Source organism: Stomoxys calcitrans, chromosome 4, assembly GCF_963082655.1.
Source record: "Stomoxys calcitrans chromosome 4, idStoCalc2.1, whole genome shotgun sequence".
NCBI classification, from domain to species: Eukaryota; Metazoa; Arthropoda; class Insecta; order Diptera; family Muscidae; genus Stomoxys; species Stomoxys calcitrans.
The window spans coordinates 1,556,920-1,579,917 of NC_081555.1; the positions used below are offsets into that span (position 1 = coordinate 1,556,920).

Genomic DNA, 22,998 nt, shown 5'->3' on the forward strand with positions numbered 1-22,998 from the left:
GGCATTTGAAAAGTCGATTAAGGATAATTTTGACGCTTAGATCGTATTAATTGGGATGAAACCACTACCACACAGTCTACAAAAACTACATATTTACATCGTCCAGTGCATGTGTGGATTAATTAAATTAATAAATGTTCTTATTTAAGGGCTCACTGATCATCTGAATATTAAACGTTTCATATCATATGTTAGCGCCCTAAAACTCGTTCAATGTCGAGAGTTGTATTAGTGCTTCGCGAGTCATATAACTCCACCTTTAGGGGTAAGTAAAAAAACACACAATCCCAAGACAGCCAGTTGTACGTACCGGATTGATTTGATGAAAACCATAATCGGCAAAGCCTACCGCCTCAGTGTACAACACACTGTTACAACAATAACAACTGAATTAACAAAAAAAAAGCCAAAAAGATAGTTAAAAAGTTTTTTGTAAAACTAATGTAAAGCAAATAAAATGTACACAATTAATTGAAATCAAGCTTAATCATATCGTTAATCATGTACAGGTTTGGTACAGGTACTTGGTGCCTCTTTAAGGAGTCGCTTGATTCATCTATTAAGCCTAGTACTCTCTTCATTCACACGAAAATTGTCTATAAATTGTTGGCAACATATGCTGCATTCTATTGGACGGCATAACACCAACAAAAGACAAACAAAGCCACACAACAAAAGCAGCTATGATGAAACAATTGCTTGGACTTAGTTCGTGAGCATTAAATTACATTTGCAATTAATTTAAGAGAAATTTGTATTGGCGTAGCGGCATGTCGGTGGTATTTTGCTAAAAGAACTCGTCGGTACCATTTCTGCGGAATGCGTTCGCATTTTCTATGTCACAATTTTTTCATGATGCGTTTTGACAGTTGTTCGGATGAAAAGTCGAAGTCATTCATTTAGTGTCTGTGACATCAAGTTCCTCGTCAAATATTGATTAGCATTTGAATCACGTTGACCGTTCAACACTCAACGTATTTGGTCTGTCTCCTGTAAAAGTCGACATGGAGACTTAATCGGCTGTTTCAAGATGATATCGATAACTATTGAAAGTCCGCATAAACTGTAAAATGTAGTGCAAAATGCTAAAATTCTTCCATTCCTCCATTCCATTTTCGTATAGAGCGGTCATTACCAGAGAACGAAGCCTTGACTTTCGTCGGCGGCGGCTGGTCGGCTGAACCACAGAACGGCAGCTGCATAAATTATCAGCAGCAGATGAATAAATTATAATTTTTGATGATTTATCGTTCAATTTTGTTGAACGAAAAGTATTAAAAAACCGACATGTGCGAAAATTGTCAAGATTTTATTATTCATCACTATTCGCCGTGTCGAAGTCGAAAGCAGTCGTAGTCGAAGGTGAATTTCGCATTTCATGGTATTTTATAACTTTTTCGCCTTCGACAGTTTCATATTAGAAAAATATTGTGGTAAATAAAAAAAAATACTATAAAAGTAGGTTCCATACTCTTTCGATAAATAGGCGCGATGTAGTTTAGAATGCAATTAACTTATATATCGATCGTTTTCGTCAAATTTGGCAGACGAATTCGACTTATGTAATACCAAAAATGTAAACTAATTTTCCTCTTCGAAAACCTTAATACCATTGTGTAAAAATGTCGACATTCGACTACGCCATCTCCAACCAGAATAAGGGGGATTATTTCGATTTAGCCCCCTTTTTTCGCTAAAGGCGGCTCAATTTAAGCCGCAATAGCTGATGAAAATAGCGGCGGCGCGCCGCCGACTGATATCAATTCGACTTTGTTCTCTGGCCATTCCTTCATTCCACTTCGTATTGAGCGGACATTCCTCCATTCCATTACAATTCTAAACAAACAAGTCAGACAGAGAAAACAGTAGTTTCATGCATAAGCATGATAATAAATGATAAGTCGATAGTCGACGTTTAGATCCCAGTTCCTCAGTCAAATATTGACCAGCACTTGAATCACAACGTCTTGAACGGTGTAACGGTGTGTAGCGTAGTATTTATTATAAGAAGGGGGAGGTGGGTGAAGGGTGTTTAAGGTTATAAAATATAATAACCTAACCATAAAAATTACTTCTACCCTCCTCTCCCCACAAAAAATAACGCGAAATCGCAAAACTTTTTTCTGTGAATTTTTATTTGATTTGGAAAAATAAGAATATTTTAAACGTGCAGTATCGTGTTTCAATAGAAGTGTTTCTGATAGTCCTTGTTATTTTTGTGTCTTTTTTTATTATAGGAAATTTTTTAGCCAACACAATGATCAGCCGCATTTCATCGCGTAAATTGCCAGAAGCCCAGGTGAGTTTTTTACACAGCAACAATAAAGCCGTTCTGTAAAAGTAGATGAGTGTGTGTGTGTGAGCGATTGAACTCTGAATATTGAAAGCACGCTTATGTTCTGTGAAAAGAAGAGACAAAGATCTTGAGTTAAAGGAGGCAACTTCATCATCACCCCCGTTTTCCTTAAAAATTATTCTCCAAAGGAAACGACCCTAAGAATTATCAGGTTCCACCTCCCCTTTATTTTCATTCAAGTCTGGCAAAAAAAGTAGGGTTAATCTACCACCGTGCACACCACTTCTGAGTGTATAATTTTCTTGCATGTGTATATGTGTAAACGTGGTTGGATGGTTTGTTTTTTATTTTCTCTCTTTTTTAATCTATTCAGAATTTAAAATGTGATTTGCAATTTCAGGTTGTAGAACCATTTGTGGTTTGTAACTAATGGTCACCAGCTTAATGACCTCTTTTGTTTTGGCTAAGACACAATACGAAACGGTGTCACACACAACAGCTAAATGGCTAAATGTTTCTTTCAATACATCTCCCTCCCCTTTTAGACTTTGTATGCCTCTACATCGAAGAGTTCTCATTTTTTTTTTTGGGTTTTTTTTTTGCTCATTTGCGTTTCATAGCCGCCTCTTTTTACTTTTATCGTGGATTTTTCACGCTTGCGTTGAAAATTTTACGTTGCGTTTCACTCTCGTATCGGCTTTTCTGTTTTGTTTTCCATTGGCCATATTACATAAGAGCAATTCGCAATATATAATTCTTTTAAAAAATATGAAATCTCAAATCTTATTTCCAAGTCCTTATCATCGGCGAAAGTTTGCCATAGTTGATTTATGAATGACATTCAGAAAATGAACGTTATTAAGCTTTGGGATACTATTTCATTAAGTTGTAAATTGTTTTGTATGTGTGTGCGACAAAGTGATTTATTACATTTTTCCAATTTTTTTAAAGCAAAAGTTTTAGTGGATTATGTTATGTATAAATGTAAGGTTTACCCCGCCCCTTGCCCTGTGACACTGGAAAACAGCTGATAGCTCACTGTTGAATAATAAGTTTTATACACATAGACTATATATGTATGTATGTATGTATCTACCTAGGCGCTTTTATTTTAGATCTATCCAGTGGAAGTCAGGTGTAGTGCACAGATTTCCAATGCTAAGTTGGGCTAGGGCTCATCGATATTATTCAAAAATAGCCGATTACACTATTTGTATAACGCTGAAGTAAAAACTGTGGGCCTGTTACTTTGAAAAATAAATGATCTCGATTTAGATCCGCGAATAAATACAGGCCGTTTATACAGGCAATTTAAATGGCATACACAAGCGTACATGCGTATACACGTACGAGCATACCAGACAAATTCATGTACAATATTTTGCAGTCATATTTTTTGGAAATTTAATCAATTATTCAGCCAATAAATCGGATGTTTTAAAATAAATCGAGCGAAAACGGGATTTATTTTTGTATGGTAAAAGTAAAACATGCCACAAAAATAATTTTTGGCAAGTAAATGACGAAGAAGCCGTCAAACAAGTTTTAGTGAGCATTACAAATGTTCTTTACACAAACTATTACTGTTCTTTTTTTAGTTCTATGCTTCACGCGTAAAAGCTGTCAAACTCCATATAAAAAATTGAAAAATTGAAGAAAAATAGGCGAGTAAGTAGTACTCTGCTTATAGTGAGGAAAACGTCAAAAAAAGTGGTGATGCATGAAGCCATTGTTGTCATTATTTTTATTGCTTGTTTTTTTGTTATTTAATTTATTTGCGAAAAAATATAAAACAAATAAAAAACTTCAAAATAAAAACAAATGATTACTGTCACTCCGAAACAATTAAACATTTCAGCGACTACTCTGAAAGCAGAATAGTATACCAACCCTAATGTTTCTCGGAATAACTCTCGATAGCAGCAATTACAGTATAAGGTTTACCCTTCTGGCACGGGATAACTATGAACATCACACCGGCTGGAACTTTGGGCTCCAATCTGTGTGTTGTTCTTCGTTATCACGAGAAGCATAGCTGGGAGCTACCGGGCGCCTCTACAGGTTGAGGAAAGTGAAATGCTCCATATGGAGTAACTGCAATTGCAGTAGCGGGCAATCAGCGGTATCGAGCGGAGAGTCTCAGTGAGAGGCCGGGCTCTTGCTTGATACGACAAGGCGATTAATTGGCGCTTTTAAATGACCGTCATCTTACCGCGGCTATCGCTCGTATAGACCGGAACGAGTTGGTCGCCTATACGAGCTTGACGAGGATCGCCACCCCCGCATGCAAATGTGGCTACAATAGCAACAAGGTTTATCGTTTTAAGGCTGGTACTATGTTCACTTTTCACGATTTCCTTTTAAAAATAGGATTTGTAGCCTGATTTTTAAATTTTGAATCTTCGCAGTCAATAGGAAATAAATAACTTAATTTCCAATATTCTTCAATGTATACTTCCGTTGAATTTAGATGTTTAAGAAACAATCGATAAACTGTTTCAACTTCTAATTCGAACATTTCTTTCGTCAATATAATATTATGTGGTTTTTTGTCAGGCAAAAGGCAGAACTTCATTAAAATTTTGCTTGTACGTAAAAATATTCAGTACTTAAAGCTTTCTGTGGTTATTGTAATGACATCATCTTTCAAGTGTATTGATGTTTTGTAAATTGGACATGTTTGCTTGATGTGTACATGAGTGTGTAGATTATAAACATTTTTGTTTATGTTAAGATAACAAATGTTAAATGTCTAGAAGAGTTACTTAATACGTACAATCTATATTTAAATACTTAAATCTATATTTAAACTTGCTTTACTTCTTTCTTTCCATTTTGTCGAGATGTTGTTTTTGTAAGTTTCACAGTTGACTGAACTTGAAACGCACCAAAAACTTGTGTTATGGATTTTTGCCACACAAAGAAGAATATTTGTTATTCTTTGTGGCCATCATCCGCAATTAGGAATACTTTGCAGCAAAGCATATTAAATAGTGTGAGGCCTAGCCATAGCCTTAGGGATATTTAGTAAACTAGAAAATTGCTTATCAACTTTATTTCTAAATAATTAACAAATTTTTCGAGACAAAGAAAACATTAACTGCAGTTTCTTTCCATAAAGTGTTTACATTGTTTTACAGCATTTTTGTTTTCAATGTAAATATGTATAGCAAATACACATATACGGAAATTCCTGATTAGGATGCGATGTAATCATTCATGTAGCTCAGTCCAAACAGCAAATGTTTCAAATCTTAAATCCAGTATAAAGTTTTGTTTCAAAGTCCAAAAAACTGGTTTCATGTTTGTAATCGCTTTAAATGTCTATACATATGTACATACAGACATATATGTACATACATTGTTTGCATTCCCCTTGTCCAATAAAGTTTTCCAAATAAGCTAAAATAAATGTTAATCTATATATAATCAATTGGAAATATTAAGATTAGTTCAGGTATTATTATTGCTGAATTGCAAGTGTTTTATTAGTTCCAACTATGTGTGTTCATTGGTGGTGAATATATAATCTTGTTTTTCTTTCTGCTGATGGTTACTAACCAGCCTTGCGCTTATAAGTGCCTTCAACAAAATCGTGTCGTTTGGTTTCTGTTTTATATGCCATACTAAGAAAGTACAGTGAATATTGTCTCTATACAGTTTTTAGCTAAAAGAGGATTTTGGCTGATTTATGTCGAAGTTTAAAATGTGAGACACAACTAGATTTTTATGTGCGTTTTTATTTTTATCTAAATGACGTTTGGCCATTGTCGCCAATAATGGTTATCTGAAAGCAAAGGAAAAAAAAGATAAGGTACACTTTTGATGAAAACTTTATTGTACGTGATGAAAGTAACGATTTTGGTATATTTTTTTTCGATGGATTTTCAAATAAAGGAGATTGCATGCAAAGCGCTGTATTAATTCAAAAGTAATAGATCTCTTTTGAATGGATTAATTAAGCTCAGTGTTGTTTGTTTCTCTGGGTATTTATTTTAACTATATTTCTACTTCCTTCGATTGCCATCATCAGGGTGAACAAGAGTTACACTAAAAAACGTATTATACAGATACAGCATTTTATGTTTAGTTCATTGATTTCAAAAAAGCTGAATTTCGTTCCTATTTCTCGAAATATGCTTTAGAATTTGCTAAAGGTATTTAGTAGCGCAGAGGTTAACATGTCCGCCTATGAAGTTGGACTCTTGAAGTTGGACTTCTCTCCAAAGAGGTGTCGCACCGCGGCACGCCGTTCGGACTCGGCTATAAAAAGGAGGTCCCTTATCATTGAGCTTAAACTTGAATCGGACAGCACTCATTGACATGTGAGAAGTTTGCCTCTGTTCCGTAGTGGAATGTTCATGGGCAAAATTTGCAAATTGCATATTTAAAAAAAAATAAATAAAAATCAACTCAAAAATCGAAAAGATTTTTGCTAAAAATATATCCCAATATTTTTGAAACAAACAACCATCGAATATCTTCGAAAATAAATTTTTTTACACACTGTAGAATGAGATCATGGGATGTGTGTCACATCATTCCGTGTTATCTAAAATTTTAAAATAATTCCAATAACATCTTGCTAATGACTAGCCTCATGCGAAACAGTATGGGTATATGCGTATGAGCATATCTATACATAGTTCCTAGTTAACTAATTATCGAGCACACTTCTCATCAAAACGGCTTGCATGTAAGCGGGCGGTAGGCACGCGAAGTTGTTATTCACCGCTCAACAATAATCCATTCATTTTCCGGTTTTCTATTTATGGTACTTACAAGCAATGACGTATTGAGATAATCGGAAAATTTAGATAAGATTCCTTTGGTTGTTTTTATTCATCGAGAATATATGAATTATGAAAAAGGAGGCTCGTTTCGTCCACGCTTAATCATACTGGAGGCAATGAAATTCAATAACACACCCACCACTCTTTGATATGTGACGTGTATGCCACCATAGACATTAGCAAGCAAAAACGTCACATAAGTTACTCTACACCATATTGTGGCAGTTAGAAATGTGAGGTAAATTCTTAAAATAAATAAAAAACATGCAAACGTGGGTATTTATTTACTTTTCTTTATCAGAAAAAAAAGATTAGTCAGACAATACTGTTGGATATAGAATATCCTAATCCGAAAAAAACATAATCGACCTTATTCATAAAACTTAATGAAGCCATAAAATAAGTTAATTTGCCAGTTCTATAAACTAAATCTGTCGAATAAACCTATTTCAAATCTACATTAAGTTTTGTGAATACCGGTGAAAATCTTTGCTATATCTACATACACATGTAAAATAAGATAATTTTGATTAAAAAATTCTAGCGCTAAGCCAAAGGGTTAATTGATATTCGAAAACCGTTTCATTTATCAATATTTCGACCTTTTAATTGAAGATATCATCGGGGATATACAAACCCGTTAAAGACCCATCCCCTTGGACTCGAGCTTGAAGTTTCAATCAAAATAAATCGGACATATTGTTCATAATACATATGAGTATTGTATAAATTGCCATGTGAAACATTAAAAAATAGTTCGTCATTAATAAAAATATAAAATTTGTTGCTATTATTTTTGTTTATGTATTTCATTGGTATTTCCATTATAAACATTTGAAACGTGTTGAATATTAGCAAGATAAGCCGCCAATGAAATATATGGTCTTCTTTTTATTAAGAGAAAAAAATGTTTAAAAATTATAGATGCTTCATTTCAAGAAAGTAAAAAAAAATTATATTTCAATCACATACGAACTATTAATTTATATATTAGATTTAATCGGAAAATTTGCAAATTTGCCCACAAACATTCCATTAAGGAACAGAGTCCAAACTTCTGAAAACTCAATGAGTGCTGTCCGACTCAAGTTTAAGCTCAATGATAAGGGACCCTTTTTTTGAGTCGAACAAGAACGATGTGCCGCAGGGCCAAGTCGGCCTTTTAAAATCTGTACCATATTTTTGACTGACGGCAAAGAAAATACTTCAATAATTCTATACATATAGTCTAGACTTTGTTTGAATGAAACCACTTAAAGTTTTTATTCCCTTCACCATAGGATGGGGTATACTAATTTCGTCATTCCGTTTGTAACACATCGAAATATTGATCTGAGAATAAACAAAATATGTATATTTTTGATCCTGTGTCGAGATTCTGTGTCGACCCAGCCATTTCCGTCTGCCTGCCTTTCGAAAGCTCATTAGCTTGTAAATTGGCCCTATAGATCTATATTTTGATATAACTGCGATATAAACCGATCTCTGATCTTCTTGAGCCCCTGGAGGCCGCAATTCTAATCCGATTTTGCTGAAATTGTACACGAAGTATTTTGTTTTGACTTCCAACAACTGTGCCCAGTATGGTCTAAATTGGACCGTATATAACTCGTATATATGTAGCTCCCATATAACTGCTCGCCGATTTATCCTATTCAGCCTGTAGGAGGCGCAATTATTTGCTGACATTTTAAACATGCTGAAGTATATATATGGTTGACCCGACCGAGCCTAACGGGTTTTTATTTGTTATGATTGATTTATTTATTACTATTATTGTCATGGGAGTCCTTCACCGGCAAGGGCCGCCGCCTCAGTGTGCAACACACTGCTACAAAAATAATAGCTTTGCCCAATTCAATTAGGGTGGGACTTTTAAAACAACTTTACAAACAATTCCCACAAAAAAAAAATGCGCAAAAGTTAAAGAATTTTGAAATTTCACGACTGAACCCGAGCGACATTTTGTGTTGCCAAATATGAAGTAGTGTTTTTAGGCGTCAAAGTTAAAAATGTTTTGTCGGACTTGTTTGCAGAGTTGCATTTTTCAACGCAATGCTCCTTGGCGTTTTGGTCGTCAGTTATTTAATTAATGCATAGTTAACTATATTAGGGTTTAAATCCTGGCGCGAACATCAGAAAAATTTTTAGCGGTGGTTAGCCCCTTACTAATGCCTGGCTACATTTGTAAGGCATCCTGACATGTTAAAACTTCTCTTTTAAGTGGTGTCGCTATGCGGCACGCCTTTTGTATTCGGCATAAAATAAGAGGCCCTGCACTCATTGAGATGAGAGAAGTATCCCCTGATCCTTAAGGCAAATTCATAGAAAATGTAGTAGTAGTATTAGTACATATGTTGTTATGAAGTAAATATATTGCAATTGTTATTGTAGTGTCGAGATGTTATAGTTGGGGTTTTTTTTTTTATTGAAATGTTGCCTTGTCCATTTGTTGTTTTTTCCCCTACGTTTCTTGTCTGCCGTCTACTGTATATACTCTGCGTCACCGAAGCATTTCGTCTACAGTGTGATTGAGGGGTACGTTCTTATTGTTGTGGTTGCATTTTTATTAACTTTTCCCATTGAAGTGAGTGATGCATATGCGTGCTGCTGCTTGTGGAACGTGTGCAGCAGCAGTGGGAGGAGAGGAGGAAGAAAGACTTGCTTTGCATATTCAATTAATTTGCGCGCCACTCTTCCACTCACACATTTATTACGTTATCTACTGGGCAAAGCGTTCCGTTCACTCACAGTGAGACTTTGACATTTTCCGCCTTTTGTAGAATTGATATTTAATAAATCTAATCGAATTATATAGGCAATGTGGGTCAATATCAGAGCAAATTAAGAACTGAGCACAATTAAAAACTGGTATTAACTGGTCTTAAAAAACAAAAGTGTATAAGTTCAATAGGGTTTATTTAGTTAATTTACTATGTCGTAGCAATAGAGAAGTTAAAGAAGATGGATGTGTCACACATTGAAAACATTTTCTTTAGTCTTGCATTTTGGGGGGGCAACACGTAGAGAGGCTATTGAACTTGTTTTATTTGCCATATGCACTACCCACCCACCCATCCTAGTAAATGCGACGATTCATATAATGAAACAATGCATGACCTCTCCTAGAGGACAAAGTTGCACCAAATAATATGACGTGGAAGAGCAATAATGTGCAATATCTTATAATAAATTTTCGCTAATGTGGCTTCTCGTTTGGCGATTGTTTTTTTTCTTTTGCTATGCTTAGTCTTTTAAGAATTTTCTATTGAACTCAAGCTAAAAATATATTAGAAAACATTTTTTTAATGTTTTGAATGTTTTTCTTACGTAAGATATTTGTTAAAAACAAATTTGCGGCTAATATACCCACCCATACATAGTACATCTGCCTCTCTCAGCATGTCAGTTTTCCTCCACTAAAATGAGGCATTGCGCACTGATATCAATGGAAATCACCCTCACTTAAGGAGAGGAGTCAATGGTAGTCTCTTTTAGATAAGGAGAAACATTTGACGGACAATGTTTGTATGAATGGAACTACTTGGCGAAACTAGGTAACAAAAAGATTAAATGAGTATATTATATAAAAACAAATAATTTTTAAATCGATTTCTAAGTAACTTTTTTTAATGATTCATTTTTTTTATTTTAAAGCAAGCTTCAATATCCTGTTTCCAAGAATCAAACTAAAAATAAAATATTTGAAATGCCTACTTTTACCCAAATACATCTTAGTTCAATCAACTTATAACTTGCTTATAGAATAGCACCATAAAACATCAGCAAAACAGGTTTTTAATCATGTGAGTCTTGGCTTTTCAAGTGTCCATCTACATTTGAGATTATTTATTGGAGATTTGTTTTGCCGCTACATCTATCCAATGTACGCTATTACAAATTTTTTCATAGATTTGTAATCTATAATGGGAAGTACATTTGAAATTTTTATTTTTATTTTGTTGAAAATTGTATCTACTGATATAAAACGTTGACATTCGTCATGACAATGACATTGCTACAAACATTAACAATACAATTCACGCTATTGAAATAGAGGTTATATGACGAATGGTCTGTAATCGGTAGTTTGTTAATCAGTTACTTGTGCACTGCACACTGCAGATAATTCGAATAGTAGAAGAATATAGATTTTGGATTAAAAATAATAGATAAATAAAAAGAAATGGAAAAGTTTGTCTCGTATTCTGTAGCTTTGATGAATGTAGTTCTAACAGTAACAATTTGGTCCCACGTAATTGGATGCGGCACAAGCTTGGAATAGCGTGAAACGCAACTAGGACTTCTTCTACTCAATAATTGAGTTGCTACCGATCTTTGAATACCAGTGGGTTCGATTGCCGCCAGAGACATTGTTCTTTCGCTGTTGCGGTATTACAATGGGCAAAAATTATCTAACCGCTACTGGACATGGACCGAGCATGTCATCGCAACGACGAGAAAAATAATTGGTATGCCTAAAACCCTATACCATAGTCACCAACACCGATTTATGTTTCCGAATTGTTCAGAAAATGTGATTCAAGAAGCAGGCACAGATTGCAAACAGCCTATAACGCCATCATATGAAATGTCTTCGCCCTAAGAAAATATTAAAGCTGCGTACTGTTTTTAAAACAATTGAAAATGATTGATTTTAGCAATTAACTAAATATAAAAGCTCTTACAATGCCACATAAAATCATGTACAAAAACTACTAGTGTCCGAATGATTTTTTTTTCAATTCAAATCGTCTATGGAACTCTTTAACAACATCAATACAATATTAAAGCAATGCAAGCAAATTTTAGAATGGCTTTGTTTAGTATGTATTACAGATTTTCTATCAAACCAAACTTTTCGTATGCAACAGTTCCACCATTATAATTAACATACTCTAATTAAAAGATTTAATAATCTTGTTGAACAATTAATCTGATTTAAAACAATCACTATAAACTAATTTAGTCTAGGAGAGACCAATGTTCAAGAAACTGTTTATATTCCTGTTGCAAGATTAATGAATCAAACTCGAAATAATAGCAAATGGTCCAGGATTGATAATCGGGATTCTACCGTATAGGATTAACAAGATTTCGTGGCGAAACCTTCAGAGAAATTTTCAACGGTGAGCAGTATGGGGGGACACATAATGCTGATCATATTTGGGAGATAATAAGCTTAAAAAGGGAGGTCTGTTATCATTGAGCCTTAAAATAATTAGACAGCACTCATTGACTTTGTGGGTATTGCAAATTTGCATGACCGCTGTTCCTTAATAAAATGTTCATGGGCACATTTTGCAGAAATTTGCAGAATATTTACTTCACCACTTATTTAAAATACATGATTTGAAGTCAATCCCAAGGCAGTCGGTTGTACGTACCAGATTGACCCAATGAAGTCCTTCATCGGAAAGGGCTACCTCCTCAGTGTAGAACACATTGCTACAACAACAACATGATTTGAAGTACCTGATTAAGGACGACGACAATGCCTTAGCCAAAGCTTCTGTCAATTGGTGGATGGATTTCAAATAAGTCTGATGAAAAGAACGTAGCAGAAAACAATTTTTTTAATAAAAAAAATCTTGTACAATTATTGAAAACCATAAAGCAAATAATAAATCATGATAAGGTTAAATGGCAATACGGTGAAGTCTATTCAGTTTATGGGTTTCCTTAAAATTACTGAAAAATCACATTTAACAAATCTAACAATGAACAAAGAGAGAAAATTAAGAAATTAAAAAAAAATAAATTTTTCCTGATAGGCTCAACACTTCTTTTTTTATCACTAGATGCTTATCAGTTGCATATCGCATGGTGTTTCATTTAAGAAAAATTTCATATCAACTATTCTTTGTTTTTATCTTTTTGCCACTTAAGGTCATTGATATGAAAAATAGTTTCATCTTGTTATAAAAACAGTAGCTATTGATTTCAGATAATTACTCAATGTTTGTGTCATTTAGAACATAATAAATTTATTAAACCCGTTACCAATTTTTGTTTTTGCTATTGGCCGAGGTGTAGATGTAACGAAGGCAACGACCCTGTTAGGGTTTTCAGGGAACAGATAACAAAAAATGGTCGGGTTTGAACTTGCAAAATAAATTGATAAGGCAACCTAATCTACGTTTGCGATGGGAATTCATGTTTGAAATAAAATGTACTATTATCAGATAAATAGGAGTATTATTTCGCACAAGCACACCACCATAGTACGCACATACAGATATTTCCACTTGTACAGCGTGATGGTGATAAGATTTTCACAAAAAATATGAAAAGCAAAAAAAAAAACAGAGTAGCTAAACATTTGTGGGGTGTATAACTTTGCATGGGCGCAAAAGTATTATGTGATCATTTAATTAGGAACGTCATGTGATTTGGCTTCTTTTCGTAATATCGCTTTTTTTTGTATTGTATATTTTGTGGAAAGGAGGAATTAGCACGAAATGAAGTTAATTTGGTATTGGTTCTCCTGACTGCACAAAGACTCTGGGATTGTTTAAGAAAATACAAGATTTTGATTTATTTGTAACACAGCCAAGGGATAATCAGTACACGTATTAATGGCCAACCAGCCGATGACTTTTGCAAACATATACCAGATATTGTTGACATTTATTGTTAATTGTATATGATTTTTTGTCTGTGAAAAGTGCGCTAGGAAAAAGCTATACTCAAAACCAGCCAAGTTGCCAAGTTCTATGGGTGTTTTTTTTGGCCTCAAAAATGTTTTATTCAAATACCTAGACATTTAGTATTAATTTTCTGCCAAGAAAACATTGTTGATTCTATTGACTTTCTAGTATACTTCTATGTTTCTAAAAAGTATTGCATACTAATCGAAATTGAAAAAAAAATTAGTTGTTCTGCTGATGCCTCAAATGACATCATGTGATGGATCTAATTGTTTACTAAGAAGGGGGGAAACACCTCAAACTCATGCCGCCAGTCAGTCACAACACACTTGCTTAAATATTAATATCATCTTCGTTTCTTGTATTGATGTTTACAATTTAAAAAAAAACGCGATAGATTTTTCCACGTGGCGGAAAAGAACTACGAATTGTTATACTAAAGAATTTATTTGATTGGAGCCGCATTATGGGATCCATAGCCAAGCGGTCACATGAATTTAGTCACATTTGTGGTCTACTAGTCTTAAAATATCACTTACCGCAATGGCAAGTGGTATTTTAGGCTTTGATTTACATAGAGAAAGCCGATGCCAAACCAAAAAAGCTGTTACATTTTCCCCACGGTTGATGCATTCCTTTTCCTAAATGGATACATTTACATATGCAATGAAAACAAATGATTGTGGTGACAATCCACGTCATCTGGCGGTGCCAAATTATAACTTGTTGGAATCGTTTAAATGAACATCCCGCACATGTTGCATTCGGAACCAACAGCACACCATTGCGGTTTTTCATTCTAGTCTCATGTTGGTGTTGTTACTTATTGAGGTGTAACGTAAGTTTTGTTAACTTAGCTTGTTGTCGCTCTTTGCATATTCAATTACACCGGCTCATGAATGAGGTGTTGGTTGAATTATTCTAAATATTGATTTATCACGATCGAAGGAGGTGGCACCCAATCTGCTTCGTTGTTTGATTTATTATTAGACAATAATTTACCCTCATCAGTTTCTGATTACTCATGCAAATCAAAGTGGATGAAAGTGAGAGTGGACTAGATATTCACTAGTGCTTTGGTGAGTAATCGGGGATTTGCTTCCGAAAAGGAAAAGGTGAAAAATGCTGTGCAAAATGGTAATAAATCTAAATGCGATACGCTAACATTTTTGGTTTAGATTTTCGATTTATTTATTCAAACATGTAATCGAAGCCATTCGGCCCATTTAAGAATTACAATTTCAACATACACAGATATCATAACTACTATAATTACACGGCTCGAAGATGCAGCAATAGATTCTTGCGGTATGCGTGGCATGAGTTATTCAAGACTCTGAGAGTGCTAGGAGGCATATTAAACAACCTGGCTATTCTAACTTCGAAAGACTCCTTCATATATGAGCAGCAGAAGTTGATTGGCACGAATTGAATGACAAAAGCGAAAGCAATCAGAAACAAATTTTGGAGACTGATAATTATAAACCTCATAAAACATACTCAACATTCTAAAGCCCACTAAGCTGTTAAAAGAGTAGCCCAAAAAACGGTTAACAGAGGGCGATATATGCTCAAAACGCCTGCGGGAATATAAATAACACATTTTTAAGAGCTAAATTTCGCACTTACAAGAAAGGTCGCATAATTTAGCATGTCCCACCTATGAAGTTAAACCCTTGTATGTTAAAATACTGGGAATAACCTCCGGGGAAAAATTTCACTAACACTGCCATAGTGTGATTTGTCTACAACAATGTACCATTTCTCTACAATGAGTTACAACAAGTTCTGTTTCCAAGTGAAGTCTTTGTATTTCCTTGATGAAATGTTCATGTTCAAATTTGCAAAAAAAAAGCAATTTGTGTTTCACTTAAAAAGGTGTTGTGACTAATTTCTGCCATTCCTTTAGCACCATGCCCAATGACCCAATTACAGATAATAAGTCATTTTATAGATATGTCTACATTAATCTTGCAATCTTTTCTTCGAATTTTTCTATTGATTAACAGTTATTGTTGTTGTAGCAGTGTGTTATACACTGAGGCAGCAGGCCTTGCCGATAAGAACTCCATCGGGTCAATTCGGTACGTACAACCGGCTGCCAGGGGTTTGGATTAATAATAAATTTATGTATGTAAGTTTGATAGATAGATTTGCAAAGAAAATTATCGATCATTGAGCTCGTCTCGAAAGAGAAAGAAAACAAAGATTGTAAAATTTAATTATCTTCGCCCAAACTGGCAAACAACATGAAAATACAAAAATTCGGCGGAGCCCGGCCGGGATTCGTACTTGGGCACACGGAGCAACAGCCATCAATACAACTTCCAACAGATGCACAGAATCATGTGTACCACGGAAGTAGTGTAATTATCGCAGATAAAAGTCTGTCATTACACCAAAACACATGCATTGGGAAAAAGTATAGCTGATAGACAGGGTTGTCGAGCGTGGTTAATGTGGTAATTGTATCATAGAGGCGTTTTCGCAATTAATATGATTCAAATACAACATACCAACGCTCGGGCCTTGAAGCCATCACATCTAATATGGTTGAAAAGTCTTCTAACCAAAGACGAATAGCGTCCCATAGTGGTTGATGTGTGCGTTGTTATCTCTGGCTTTCCTTTTCCATTTGCAAAGAAAATCTCCCATCATTGAGCTTGTCTCGAAAGAGAAACAAATAAAAATTTGATAGATAACCTAAGAAATACGAGAAGTTTTATTAGCCTTTTACGTTTTCACTTTTGAATTAATAATTTAAATTTAATGGTTGATGAAAGTACAAATTGTATTTTACGGATTCTTTCTTATTTAAACGTTGGGCTTCTGCAATAAAAGACAGTCAATTTTATTTTCAACTACTAAAGTAGAATTAATTGTCAAAAGGGATTCTTTATGTGGCATGAAATTCATAGCTTCCTTTCATACGGTGTTGTTGTTGTTGTAGCCACATATTTGCATGAATTTTTTAGCTACCTTTCATACTGTGTTGTTGTTGTAGCCACATATTTGCATATGTAGCGATCCTAATCAAGCTCCTATAGGTGAGCAAGCTCGTTCTGATCCATAGGACCGAACACCGCTGAAACCTGAAACATGAGTGCTATTGGCTATTTAAAGGCTACATAACTCGCTTTGTCATATCTGGTACGACATGCACTCAGCATTTAAGCAACAGCTGGTGCCGGCCAGCCTCTCAACTAGACCCAATCCCGCAGATTGTCCATGACTGCATTTTCGTCTGCTTCGTATGGAAGATTCCATTACGATGATCACTACACAGATCGGAACTGTATACAGAAGATTTCATAAAGATGTTCCCCACACAGCCAAGCTGCGTGGTGCTTATAGAAATCCCGAGCCGGGTCCATACAGCATTATGCGATTGCAATTATTGACATATGTCTAGCACTATTTCGCATAGAAGTCAAGTTCGCTCAGAAGTTAAGGGGACGACATCGCCTCATGCCGTTAGTCATGTGTTTCGAAATGTATTGGGTTGCCCAAAAAGTAATTGCGGATTTTTTAAAAGAAAGTAAATGCATTTTTAATAAAACTTAGAATGAACTTTAATCAAATATACTTTTTTTATACTTTTTTTCTAAAGCAAGCTAAAAGTAACAGCTGATAATTGACAGAAGAAAGAATGCAATTACAGAGTCACAAGCTGTAAAAAAAATTTTCAACGCCGGCTATATGAAAAATCCGCATTTACTTTTTGGGCAACGCAATATATTTTTTGAAAGCTATTGCAGTGCCCACAGCCTAAAATTTCATATACCACAGAGATCGGAGCTTCGTATGGAAGATTCCATAACGATGATCACCACACAGCCAAGCTACGTGGTGCTCATAGAAATCTCGTGCCGTGTCCATACAGCATTATGCGACTGCAATTATTGACATGTGTCTAGCAGTATTTCTCACAAAAGCCAAGTAGTCACAAAAGTCAAGTAGTCACAAAAGTCATGTATTTCGAATTGTGGTATATTTATTCAAAGCTGCTGCAGTGCCCACAGCCTACAATTTCATATACCACACAGATCGGAGCTTCGTATGGATGATTCCATAACGATGATCACCATACAGCCAAGCTACGTGGTGCTCGTAGAAATCCCGTGGCGGGTCCATACAGCATTATGCGACTGCAATTATTGACATATGTCTAGCACTATTTCTCATGGCAATCCCATGGCAGCAGGTTGTATGTACCGGATTGACCCGATGAACTCCTTCATCGGCAAGGGCTGCCGCCTGAGTGTACCACACACTTCTACTACAACAACTATTTCTTACAAATGTCAAGCAGGCTTGGAGAAAGATTTTCACTGTAGGCTCAGAAGCTTTGTTAAAGGGATGACATCGCCTCGTCCTGTTAGTCATGTTATTCGAAATATGGTATATTTCCACCAGAATATATAGAATTATTCTATAAATATTCACAGCTCAACTCATCCAGTTCTAACCACTAAGCTAACTTAGCTTAGCTTCTATGCATGTCTCAATCAAGAGGTTTGAATTTTATCGATATCTTGTTATTCATTTGTAAGCTAAAACTAGAACGAAAGATTCGGAAGTGTTTTGTTTTGTACAGTGTTTATAGGTATAAATAATAAATCAACAGTTTTTTAAATATCTATTCCCTGTAGGGTGAAGTCTATGTACTATGAATGAGATTCTGAACAATGTAAAAATACATGTTTGTAATCTTTGTTGGTGTAGTCTCACTCACAATCAAAAATATTTCAATTTGTTTATAAAATTGAAAATAATCTTTGAAAAAGAAAAACACTGGGACTAACATGACGTTTTTGCTACATCATCTATCGCCATGTTACATGACCTTTAGTATTTGGTTAAAGTTTAAATGCGGTGCCTTCAAAATGAATCTAACATTTTGGAACTTTGATGTCTATTTTCAATTTACATTCTTCATTCATTTCATTTGCTTATTGTAAAAAGTGTTCGCCTATTTCTTATCAGTTCATAAATCCATACAAAATTCTACAAAAAGCTATTGTTCATCTTTGAAGTAAAACTCAAGCAACTGACATAGAAACATGTGTAAAATAGCAGCGTCGAGGTGGCATTAAGGGGATGAAGAGAGAAGGTGTCAGTTTTGCATTGACATAGCGTGACAAGTTGAGAGATTATACAATATTGCTCACTAATATAACCTTTTTCCAGCAAGTCGGTAAAAACATGTCTCAAGTGCATTTATCAGCAGGTCTGTTAAGTAAGTCTGGACTATGTATTGCCATTTGTCTAATCGCTCTTACACACACCTTGAGTAAATTTATAACACACACACACACATATTTGATGCGCTTGCAACTAATAATCATTTTCTTTCAATTTTTATTACAGAAAGTGAATGCCTTCTTGGCTCAATATGCCCGTTTCTTCACTGCCGATTCAAGTTTGCGTGATGTTTTAGCTACTAAAATTCCACAGGAACAGGAACGTGTCAAGAACTTCAGGAAACAACATGGTGCCACAAAAATGGGTGAAACCACCATTGACATGGTGAGTAAAATCCGTTCAAGTCACATATAAGTGCATTTAAAGTGATATTTTGGGTAAAGTTCAACTGGCGAGGGGAATGAAAGGCGAGCAGAAAACAAAGTCATAGTAAAGAGACGTTAGTCACATATTCTAACAATTTAAAGTGAGCCTTGTCTACTTTCGTATCGGCAAATTCAACAAAATTTTCTCTGTTTTCCCTTTCACCCACAAGAAGAATATGCATCAATGTTAAATGCCAAATAAAACTTTTCATTCATTACCATCCAACTAAAGCAGCGCAGAGGCCATTGATCTTTAATATACCCAACTTTGCAAATAATTCAACTTTGCCAATGTGGTCCACAATAATTCTTATCATTTTTAATCGGTCCTCTTCTTTTTCTAATTAATTTCCTTTAGAATTCGATTTCATTTTGAAAATTCTAACCAAATCCCCTTCAGATGGGCACATCACATTTCTTTGAAGAGAAAACAGCAAAACTTAGAACAAAAACAAAAAATATATATGGCCAAATGCCAAGCGATTAAATAATCGAGCATCGCCTCCTTCGAAGAATGACGGCAACACAAAGCAAATGGTGTTGAAATTTGGTCATTTTTTAATCCATTAATGCCGTGTTCGCTCTCTCGCTCTCTCTCTCTGGCGGCTTTTCTGTCCGGCGCTTCTAAAATTAAATGCATTTTATGTCTTCGTTTTTTAACGTTCTAAATAATTCTCATGCGATTACACAATGTTTCACCTTTTTCAATAACTCAAAGTGGGGGCAGTAGTTATGGTGACGAGGAAATGGCGAAAACAAGATAACATTGGGGCTGAACATGCTGCACTATTTCTATAATAGTTTTGTTATATTTTGCGGTCGTTGTGATGCTCACTGTTGCAGTTTGTCCTATGGCCGCTGCCGTTCTTATATTGATTTTCGATTATGCCATTTCCTCTATGAGTGTGTTGCATAATTTTAAATTACATTGTTTCAAAGTGTTTTATTGCCAAATTCCTTTCTTTACAATATTGCAAACTATTTTTGTTGACCTATATAGCGCATCTTCGATGGATAGTATTTTTGTATAAAAAAAAATAAATAAAAATGTCTAGGTACAAAAAAAAAAATGGTACATATTCCATGAAGGTATAAAAAAATGCTGTAACTTATGTATAATTATGATCTCTTCCAGATGTATGGTGGTATGCGTGGTATTAAAGCCTTGGTTACAGAAACTTCTGTTTTGGATGCCGACGAAGGTATCCGTTTCCGTGGACTTTCCATTCCCGAATGCCAAAAAGTATTGCCTGCTGCCGAAGGTGGTGCTGAGCCATTGCCCGAAGGCCTTTTCTGGCTTTTGATGACCGGTGATGTTCCCTCAAAGGGTCAGGTTAAACAATTGTCCCGCGAATGGGCCGATCGTGCTGCCTTGCCTCAACACGTTGTCACCATGTTGAACAACTTCCCTACCACTTTGCATCCCATGTCTCAATTCTCGGCTGCCATTACTGCCTTGAACCACGACAGCAAATTTGCCAAGGCTTACTCAGAGGTGGGTAATTGTGTTATGATGTGCACATGTGCATGTTGGTTAATCACTCCATCGTTCATTTTTTTATCCAGGGTGTGCACAAATCCAAGTATTGGGAATACGTCTATGAAGACAGCATGGACTTGATTGCTAAACTACCAGTTGTCGCTGCCACCATCTATTGCAATACCTATCGCAATGGCAAAGGTTCAAAATCCATTGACTCCAACTTGGATTGGTCTGCCAACTTTGTGAAAATGTTGGGCTACGACAATCCAGAATTCACCGAATTGATGCGCTTGTACTTGACCATTCACAGTGATCACGAGGGTGGCAATGTGTCTGCCCACACTGTGCACTTGGTTGGTTCCGCCTTGAGCGATCCCTACCTCTCATTCGCTGCCGGTATGAACGGTTTGGCTGGTCCTTTGCATGGTTTGGCCAACCAAGAAGTCTTGGTTTGGTTGCGCAAATTGCAAAAGGAAGCCGGCAACAACCCCTCGGAGGAACAACTCAAGGACTACATCTGGAAGACCCTTAAGTCTGGTCAAGTCGTTCCTGGCTATGGTCACGCTGTGCTCCGCAAGACAGATCCCCGCTACACCTGCCAACGTGAGTTCGCCCTCAAGCATCTGCCCAACGATGAACTCTTCCAGTTGGTATCCAAGATCTACAAGGTCGTCCCACCAATCCTCACCGAAACCGGCAAGGTCAAGAACCCCTGGCCCAATGTAGATGCTCACTCCGGTGTGTTGTTGCAATACTACGGCATGAAGGAAATGAACTACTACACCGTTTTGTTCGGCGTTTCCCGCGCTCTCGGCGTGTTGGCATCCCTCGTCTGGGATCGTGCTTTGGGCTTGCCCATTGAACGCCCCAAGTCCCTATCCACAGACCTGCTCATGAAAATGGTTAAGAAGTAAATTATAACAGATACCGTACAGTAATAAAACCAAAAACTATTTCTAAACAACAACAAATGTATCAAATCTACAACAACAACAAAACAACCACAAAAGCATAACGTTTTTAAATGATTTAGAAAAAATGATAATAAGAAGTAAATAATTAAGAATCATTTCGATTGTAATGATAAAAATTATGAGAGGATTAAAACTAGCAAAAGTAACCAATACAACAACAAATCATCATATTTACCTAACGAACTAAAGCTTAATTAATTTTAATTTAATTTAAATACAACAAAATACAAAATAAAACCATTTAAACAAACCAAAAATAGCAACAACACCTGCAGAATCCTCATTTTTTTATAAAAACAAGGACACAATTAAGATGAAAACAATAAAATATATTGCGAACATATGAAATATTTAAAAGCCAAATTTTAATGGCCCAGAAGACGATGAAAGAAAGGTGTGTGTATCTTTTTGAAACATGGTTCCATTGTCTCTTTCCCATGTTTTCGAAGCCTTCATTCATGCACACACATTAAAACAAACTATTGATTGGATATGTAATTTTGGATGTTACAACGGAGAGCCAGGGAGGACTAGACGACATTCTAAACAAGTTGTATTTACATATACCATTCTATATATTCGCATTTTTAAGACCAAACGAATGGAGATGAATCGAAGTTCAACTGCATACCTAAGTCTAGATATTAAAGTAATCATGAAATTAACAAATGAATGTGTAGAACAATAATAACTTATGAAAGTTACGTTATTTTGAATCAAAACAAAAACAGTTTGTAGTGTTCATCCATACATAACAATGGAAATATTTAATAAATGACTAAAGTAAGAGTTATAAAAAACCGAGTTCTGGAAACAATAAAGTGCAAGCAGCTTCATTATCTACACATGTCGAAAACATTAGATGACTTTTCTGGGTTTGGTGTTTTTGTGGTTTGGATATATTATATATGGGCAATGGGACATTGCCAAAGGTCCCATCAAAATGAAAATAATCGCTCACCTCAGATGACGGAAGCAGTTCGTTAAGATTGTTCAGTATGTTTATTAGGTTGTTTTTGTCTTTTTTTTTCTTTGTTCACCGATTAGTCTTGATCTCGCCTATACTCTGGAACCTCATGGATCTCTGCAAACATAATACGAATTAATAGCGCACGCATACGCTGTACAAGGGTGCGGATTCTAATCTGCCCCATGCCACTATGGACAAACACCTAAGACAGTAATCTGTTTGTAGTGCGCTCCAGCCCTTTCTTGCAATAATAGTCTCTTCT

General features: G+C 35.5%; 1 protein-coding gene across 1 annotated transcript; it reads left to right on the top strand.

The window, feature by feature from the left end:
• Positions 1-1,877: 1,877 nt before the first annotated feature.
• On the top strand, positions 1,878-22,624 carry LOC106085744 (probable citrate synthase, mitochondrial). Its single transcript, XM_013250147.2, has 5 exons — positions 1,878-1,982; positions 2,238-2,299; positions 19,110-19,268; positions 20,445-20,804; positions 20,876-22,624. The coding sequence occupies exons 2-5, from the start codon at positions 2,258-2,260 to the stop codon at positions 21,704-21,706; spliced, it is 1,392 nt and encodes a 463-aa protein (XP_013105601.1). The 5' UTR covers positions 1,878-1,982; positions 2,238-2,257; the 3' UTR covers positions 21,707-22,624.
• The last annotated feature ends 374 nt before the right edge of the window (positions 22,625-22,998 follow it).

Excerpts from the sequence above, each read along its gene's own strand:
- LOC106085744 (XM_013250147.2), top strand. The coding sequence starts at position 2,258 with ATGATCAGCCGCATTTCATCGCGTAAATTGCCAGAAGCCCAG. Across the intron at positions 19,269-20,444 it reads GTGAAACCACCATTGACATG|ATGTATGGTGGTATGCGTGG; the intron begins GTGAGTAAAATC and ends GATCTCTTCCAG. Across the intron at positions 20,805-20,875 it reads TTGCCAAGGCTTACTCAGAG|GGTGTGCACAAATCCAAGTA; the intron begins GTGGGTAATTGT and ends TTTTTTATCCAG.